We start from the raw sequence: 8,537 nt of genomic DNA, 5'->3' as shown, positions 1-8,537 counted from the left end.
AGAGAAAGTACAGGAATATTTGAAAACTCTAAATTTTGAAATATTTAGTCAATTACAAATTCCTGAAAATGCTAAATTAAGTTTAGAGTTACTAACTACTATTGATTGGGTGGATGACAATGAAATGGCCATCAAATTTAGAGTGGATGGAGAAGAATTAACTGTGGGATATGATCAAATGCATGAATGGTTAGGATTTCCCAAAAGTTTATGTCCTCCTAAACCGAAAGGATGGAATGCATCTTCCGTTTGGGAAAAACTAACAGGGCAATCAACTTTTACCCCACGAAATTCTGGAAATAAATGGATAAAAGATGAGAGTATTTTATATCTGCAGAAGTATTTGTGTTATGCCTTGTTTGGATGGGTGGAAGCATCCAAAGTCCAAACAAGAGACTTGTTTATTTTGGACTGTATTTTACAGGGAAAACGAGTGGACGTTGCAGGAATAATACTCGATACCATATACAACGCCTCTCGTCATCAAGGCAAAGTTACTTTAGGAGTGGGTAATCTGGCGCCTATCTTGGCACATATTGCTCGGATGCCTATTCCACCTTATCAGCCCCAGCCTACAGACATTTTCCGATATATGGATGGCACATTCTTGAAAAGACAGGGTTGGTTGAAGAAATCAAAACTGGCAGCACAGTTCTATATCGCTGGAAGCCATGGGAAAGGCGAGTGGGGCAGAATGATCGCGACGACGGCACCTCTGAGGCACAAATGCAAAGACAGTGGAAGGACAAAGCACCGGTCACATCATCTTCTCATGCGGAAGAAGAAGAAGATGAAGTTGCCGGGTGGAAACAAGTGTTGAGTAAAGTGGAAGCTTTACAGCAATCGCAGGAAACCTTGCAAGTTACTGTTCTTGACATGGGACAAAAACTGCATACAATCCAGAAAAACCACGAACGGATGGAACGGAAGTGGATGAAATATTTCCACCATCAACACATCGAGTTCACTCCATCGCCTCCAGGTTCTCCGGAGGCCTAAGGTTTTTCTGTTTGCCTTTAAGTTTTTCTTTCTATTTTTAGTATTTGTTTGTGTGTTTATGCATGTGCCGTATGTTTTATTTGCATTTTCCCCTCACACAATGAGGACATTGTGGCTTTTAAGTGTGGGGGAGACTTACATTTCATTATTTTTATTATGTTTAAAAAAAAAAATTGTGACAATTAAAAAAGTCAACTTCTTTGCCTTAGTTCAATGTTTTAGTCTCTACATGTTGATTTGTTTGTATTTTGTTTGTTGAAATAGAAGTCTTGAAAAATGTACCATGATTAAAGAGATTAAATGATTATACAAATTTAAGTGTTAATATATTACATATGACATACTAAATTTTCAAATAGCAACATTCTAATCTTTAGTTAACTATCTAGACATTATCTTTTATCTTAGAGAAGCTTGATCCTACCTTGAATGAAGAATAGGAAGAAAAATGAAAAATTAAATACTTGTATGTTTCAAGTCAATAAAGGATGAAGGTATGTTCAAGAGAGAAAAATATACGATAGAGGGAATAACGGAAAATCCATTTTTAAAAGCAAAGTGGTATGGAGCATAAAATGCAACCACTTATCAATTACATTCCCACATACCTAGAATAAAAATAGCAAAAGAAAAAAATGTGGTATGGAGCATAAAATGCAACCACAAAAGAAAAGAAAAAAAAAAAAGCAATGAAGTGGTATGGAGCATAAAATGCAACCACTTAAGTGAGTTAGAAATAAGACAACCTAAAAATGCCTTGAGATAAGAAACAATACATGTATGCTATCTAAAGTACTTCCTATTCTTTGCATTCTAAGGATGGAGGATTGCCTATCTCATATCTTGAAATGACTAGATTCTTATACTTTAGATTTTTGTTTGCTATATTGAAATTTTTTGCATGTCATATACATTTATACTACTTAGTTCCCAAAATACATAAAATCTCTTATCATTGGTAGATTACTTAAGAAGTCTAAATCAACGAATAAAAACAAACATGATCAATATGAAGTTCAAAAAGAAGGATAAATATTTTGCTTAGGGACAAGCAAAGAGCTAAGTGTGGGGGAATGGATAGCCTCGCAAAGCAGGCAAATCTTGTTATGTTATTTCGATATAAATTGCATGAATGCATGATTGTTTTTGTACATTTTATGTTTGTTCGTGTTGTTTTGTTTTAAAGTGGATTGCAGGAACAAAGTTGGAGCAAAGACTTGTTCTATACAAAAATAGGGTCAAAACAAGTTAAAAAGATGGAAGAATTCCTTGATCCAGCCTTTGCGCATTCAAGCAAGTCGCAACAAAGAAAAATGCCCACGTCGCGAGCAATACCAATTGTCGCGCGCGCAAGCTACAACCAGAATAGCTAGTCGCGAGCGCGACATTCATATACGCGGGCGCGACAAACAGATCTGAGTGTCAGAAGCAATTGGACCAGAAGACGCGAGCGCGATATTCATATACGCGGGCGCGAGAAAGCACCTTTGAGAGGCAGAAAGTTTGCCAGCGAAATACGCGAGCGCGACTTTCATATGCGCGAGCGCGAAAAGAACTTTTGAGAGGCAGAAGCACTTGGAGTCGAAGTCGCGAGCGCGACCTTCATCAGCGCGAGTGCGAATCGAGATTACCAGGAGACGTGATTGCTGCCTTTTCATTAGAGAATCATATCTTTTCATGCAAGAGTCGGGACTCCTCCCAAGAGAAGTCACCTCAAGCACCTCTTGGCCAGCCAATCACTACCAAAACCACCATCACTCTCCTACTCTACAAATAGCAATCAAAGTGAAGAAAAAGACAAACAGACAGATAGGGAATTAATTCTTATTCAGAGTTATATTCACAAAAACACTTAGATTGTATTAGGAGAAGTGTGTTAGTAGTACTTAGAGCAAGATTGACGAAAGTCACTTGTTATTGATTGTGCCAAGAACACCAAGAAGTTCCTCGAGGTGTGACACCCTCCGGAGGCTTGAGTTTGATTACTTCTTTCTCTTGTTTTATAGACTTGTTGTATGTTGGTCTTCATAATTCTTCTATACAAAGCAACAATTTTAATTGGTAGTATTCAATAAAAATTCCTTAAGTTATCTTTTGATCTTTGTTTAATCAAAGTTACTAGATTATATTCTCAGAAGGAAATAGTTTAGTAAAGATCAAAGAGATTTAATTCATTGAGTTGAATTTACATATGCATATTTTACTTATTTCTGTTGAAATTAAATCTGTCTTATTGAAATAATCAAAGAATAAGAATTAGGTTTAATATTTAACAAGATAGGGATTTTATTATATGTAGAAATACATATAATAGATAGTATAATTCTATACTGAGAAGTTGAATTATATTATACCATATGTAATTAAGAGATTCTTTATTGAATATTACAAGCTTTTGCATAGAAAAGGAAAATCCTGTGTACAATTAATTAGTCTAAGTATTTTACTACACATTTGTCTTTATGATTAATTATTCTAAGTATTTTAATGCACATTATTCTCTGAAGTTGAATAATCATTAGATCTAGAATAACTAAGAAATTCCTTAGAACTATTTTATATTTGTATTCCTGTAAACATATCAGTAAGAATAAAGTAGCAAGTGTACTCAACCCGTTCCTCGTGGGATCGATCTTTTATTACTACGTTGCGATCCGTATACTTGCGGGAACTCAAAAGAGACGCAAAAGCTATCAAGTTACGTCTATTTCCTTTCACACTGAAAGATAAGGCAAAAGCTTGGTTGAATTCATTACCACCAAATTCTATCACTACTTGGGAAGAACTAGCCCAAGCCTTCCTGTCTAAATGCTTCCCACTAGCAAAAACTGCTAGGCTTATCAAAGAAATAACCTCATTTACCCAACATGAAAATGAATCCCTATATGAGGCATGGGATCGCTACAAAGAACTCCAACAAGTTTGCCCACACCATGGCCTTCCCCAAAATATATTGATTCAAACTTTCTATAATGGGGTAACACCTTCTACAAGGGGAACTATAGATGCTATGGCAGGAGGATCCTTAATGAAGAAGACTACTAATGATGCAATTGAGTTGCTGGAAGAGATGGCCAACAATAATAGCATATGACCAACTGAAAGGGCTTAGGTAAGTCATTCTACTACTAATAATGAGTCATCTTCATCTTCTTCAAAGAATTTGGTAAAGAAAGTGCATGAATTGGATACCTTAACTATGATGCAAGCACAAATTTCTGCTTTGTCTTACAAAATTGATAACTTAAACATAAGTAAATAAACATCTCTTATTTGTGACAATTGCGGTCAAAATGGGCATGTATCAAATGAATGTAATTATAAGCATCCGGTTATGGAGGAACAAGTGAATTATGTCCAAGGACAAGTTCGCGGTCCATATTCGAATACTTATAATGCTGAAAATTATAATTATCATGACTCTTTTTGGAGAAACCATGATAATCAAGAGAGGGGAAATCAGGGTAGTCAATATCAAGATAGACTAGGTGTGAACACTCAAATTTTGAGGCTCAAAAGCCTGTTTTCTTCCGGACTGCGAACAGTCCGGCCGGATCGGAGGCCTTTCGGAAAGTTCACCGGAAATATGCCAATATGGTACTTGAAACGTCTGGAAAATTACGAGGATCACGGAACTGGTCTCGGAATATTTTTTGGAGGTCCGGAACTCCCGGAAAAGCCCCCGGAGTGAACTTGCCTGCCCTGGTGGCTCAGCCACCGGAGCCAGCCGCCGAGCCGGCGGCCCAGCCGCCGAGGGACCGGCGGCTCAGCCGCGGAAAGGCCGCCGAGTCGGCGGCCCAGCCGCCGGGAAGGCCACCGATCCGGCGGCCTATCCGGGCGGCCCAGCCGCCGGGCAGGCCGCCGACGGACCGGCGGCCCGACCGCCGAGACCCGGCGGCCCGGCCGCCGAGCCGGCGGTCCATCCGGCGGCCCGGCCGCCGGGACGGCCGCCGGGCCGGCGACCCGGCCACCGGAAACAGTCCGTTTTGCGCCTATAAATACAGGCCTCGGGCCTCCTGTTTTACTCACTCAGTCTGTGTTGACGGACGCTCCTTCTCCCTCTCGCTCCTTGCGATTCTTTACTGCTTTTTTGCATTTTAATTTAGCTTTTATTGCTTTCTTTCTTTGTTAAGTGGTCATTAAAATTAAATTAATTAATTTCCCTTAACGAGGAGCTTAACCTGGAGTTAAGAAGTGGCCGTCGACTAAATCAGGTACCCAAAACTAAACTCTGTCTTTTTTAATTTTAGCACTTCATGCATGCTTCTTTTCTACTCCTCCTAAATTCTATAACTGCATAAATGCATTCATATCATCCACTAGGCAAACAAATTGCCTCAATTAAATAAAATTAAGCTTAGATGCACGGTTAATCGATAATCGTGGTATTAAAGCCTAAAATTCGACAATACTGGCTAAAAGCCTAGTTAATCAATAACTATGGTGAAATTGCCTTTATTTCGAACAGTTTTTGGCTTAAGTCTAATTAATCAATAATTGTGACTAAAAGGCCCTAATTAAATACTTTTTTTTATTATGGCAATAAATTGCCTATATTTCAATTTAATTAATCACTTTAGGCAAACAAATTACCTATAAGTGAGAATTGATCAAGTTTTTCAGCGATAAATCGCTCAAAACAAAATTTTTGCTAAAAGCCTTTAATAAATCACTTTTGGCAAACAAATTGCCTACAAGTGAGAATTAATCAGTTTTCAAGTCGCTTAAAGCAATATTTTGGCTAAAAGCCTTTAATAATCGCTTTTGGCAAACAAATTGCCTACAAGTGAGAATTAATTCTTTTTTCATAGCGACAAATCGCTTGAATCAAAGCTTTGGCAAAATGCCTTAAAACTAATCAATCTTTTGGCTTTAAAGCCTTAAATCAATTCATTTTGGCACAATTGCCTTAAATCAATCAATTCGAGCGACAATCGCCCAATCAACTTTTTGGCAACAATTGCCTAAATCAACTCTTTTCGGCTAAAAGCCTTAAATCAATTTTTGGCGTCAAACGCCCAATCAACTTTTGGCAAACAAATTGCCTAAATCAAACTTTTTGGCTAAAAGCCTCAAATCATCAATTTTGGCAATAAAATTGCCTTAATCATTTTGGCGACAATCGCCCAACAAAACACCTTTGGCACAAATGCCTTAATCATTTTGGCGACAAATCGCCTAACCAATCTTTTGGCTAAAAGCCTTAAAATCAATCATTTTGGCGACAAGCGCCTAAAATCAATCATTTTGGCAATCAAATTGCCTAAATCAATCTTTTTGGCTAAAAGCCTTAAATCAGTCAATTTTTGGCAATAAAATTGCCCAATCAACATTTTGGCAACAAATGCCTAAAACAATCAATTCTTTGGCAGAATGCCTAAACAAAAATGCACAAAGCATACACACACTCATGCATTAAGCATCCCATTCAAAGCCCTTCAAAGAAGGCCTATCGAACTACGTTGACTTTGATCTTCCATTCAAACGGAAGTACGTAGGCACGTTCGGGATCTAACCCCGGGCGGCAAGTCGAATCACATAAACACCTTTTTTCATTGGTCTAAATTATTTCATCTTCCTTGCAAAACATTCATTCTTAGGTTAGTTTCATCAGCTTGACATAGTCTCGGGATCCACCTCGGGTTCGAAGACCATGCCTTAGACATTGGGCTAATTAATCTAGTAACTAGGTTAATTAAAATTGGAGTCCCTTAGGGTTTTTCCTAGTTTACCCTAAAACAATTAAACAAGGTGGCGACTCATACATTCACGTGCATTTCTTCCTTTAGTCACATGCATTCACATGCCCATGACATTTTGGGGAGGGGTTCACACTAGGACAATTGACTAATAAAATTGATAAATTTCTAGAGGGATTTAACCAAAAGATGAGTAGTCAGGATGATAGTTTTAAATGGTTAGAATCAAAGTTTGACAAGTTATTCAAAAATCATTCATCATCTATACATAACTTGGAGGTACAAGTAGGGCAGCTTGCAAATGCTATTTCCTCACGTGAAGTGGGAAATCTTCCTAGTAATACAGAAAAGAATCCTAGGGAGAATGTGAGCGCCATTGCCTTACGAAGTGGAAAAATAATAGATAAAATAGTTCCTTTGGGTATTGATACTAATGTTTTGAATGATGTAACTGTGGAGCCGGTTGGTGAACCAAGCATTGAAGTAAATAGTGCAGGATCAAGAGAACAAGAAAAAGGAAAGAACAAGGGGAAGGATAATGTTAAAGCTTATCAATCTAGGCCACCTTTTCCTCAAAGGCTCAAGAAGCAAGAGCAAGATAAGCAGTTCTTAAATTTTATTGATAAATCGAAAAATTTGCATATCAACATGTCACTCATGGAGGCCATCACACAAATTCCAAACTACGGTAAGTTCCTTAAGGAATTGATCTCGAAAAAACGTAGTTGGGAAGATGTTTCAACAGTCACTCTAACTGAGGATTGTAGTTCCATAATCTCAAGTAAGTTACCTACTAAACTCAAAGATCCAGGAAGTTTCACTATACCATGCAAAATAGGTAAACTAGATTTTCCTAGATGCCTTTGTGATTTAGAAGCAAGTATTAATCTGATGCCATTATCTCTCTTTAAAAAATTGGGATTAGAGGATGAAGTTAAGAGAACTAATATGGTTTTACAACTTGCTGACCAAACTATTAAAAGACCCTATCGTATCATTGAAGATGTACTTGTTAAGGTTGACAAATTTATTTTTCCAACTGATTTTGTCATACTTGACTTTGTTTATGATAAAAATTGTCCTCTTATTTTAGGAAGACCATTTATGAACACAGGGAGGGCATTAATTGATGTTTCAGAAGGAAAATTAGTCCTTAGGATAGGTGATGATGTTATTGAATTCCACATAGACAAAGCTATGAAATATCCTATGGATGAGGGAAATTGCATGAGAATTGACATAGTTGATGCATGCATACAAGAAATATTTACCTTGGAAGATAATGAAAAATTTGAGGGAGAAAATATCAATATTGAAGAAGAAGAGTTTATAAGTTTAAGACCTGAAATGTTGCTTAGGGAACATGAACCTTTGCCACCATCAATTGAAAGACCACCAATAGTAGACCTTAAAGAGTTACCAAGTCATTTACGATATGCTTTCTTAGGAAAAGATCACACACTTCCTATTATTATTTCTAAAAATTAACTGAGGATCAAGAAAATGAATTGTTAAAAATTGTTAGAAATAGGATTAAGAGTATAGGATGGCAAATTTCTGACCTTAAGGGGATAAGTCCAAATCGAGTCATGCATTACATTGATCTTGAAGATGGACATATACCTAAGGCAGAAAGACAAAGAAGACTTAATCCTAATATGAAAGAAGTAGTGAAGAAAGAAATTATTAAATTGTTAGACGCAGGAATAATATACCTGATTTCAGATAGCTAATGGGTGAGTCCAATTCAATGTGTGCCTCAAAAGGGAGGAATGACTGTAATAAAAAATGAAAATGGTGAACTAATTCCTCCCAGGACCACTACAGGTTGGAGGGTAT

The 8,537-nt window shown here is 37.3% G+C and overlaps 1 protein-coding gene and 1 non-coding gene across 2 annotated transcripts; one reads left to right on the top strand and one right to left on the bottom strand.

Annotated features, from left to right (window-relative positions):
• Positions 1-3,832: 3,832 nt before the first annotated feature.
• LOC149492734 (small nucleolar RNA R71) lies at positions 3,833-3,939 on the bottom strand. Its single transcript, XR_016319043.1, has one exon. It is a non-coding gene; the product is annotated as a small nucleolar RNA R71 (small nucleolar RNA).
• A 2,948-nt stretch (positions 3,940-6,887) lies between these two features.
• LOC149492733 (uncharacterized) lies at positions 6,888-8,186 on the top strand. Its single transcript, XM_089715937.1, has one exon. The coding sequence runs from the start codon at positions 6,888-6,890 to the stop codon at positions 8,184-8,186; it is 1,299 nt and encodes a 432-aa protein (XP_089572063.1).
• Positions 8,187-8,537: the final 351 nt, after the last annotated feature.

The sequence above is a fragment of the Jatropha curcas genome, chromosome 11, assembly GCF_041381405.1.
Source record: "Jatropha curcas cultivar XTBG-Jc1 chromosome 11, XTBG_Jcur_1.0, whole genome shotgun sequence".
In the NCBI taxonomy this organism is placed as follows: domain Eukaryota; kingdom Viridiplantae; phylum Streptophyta; class Magnoliopsida; order Malpighiales; family Euphorbiaceae; genus Jatropha; species Jatropha curcas.
The sequence above is the reverse complement of the archived record's forward strand: the minus strand, read 5'-3'. Positions and strand labels throughout refer to the sequence as shown.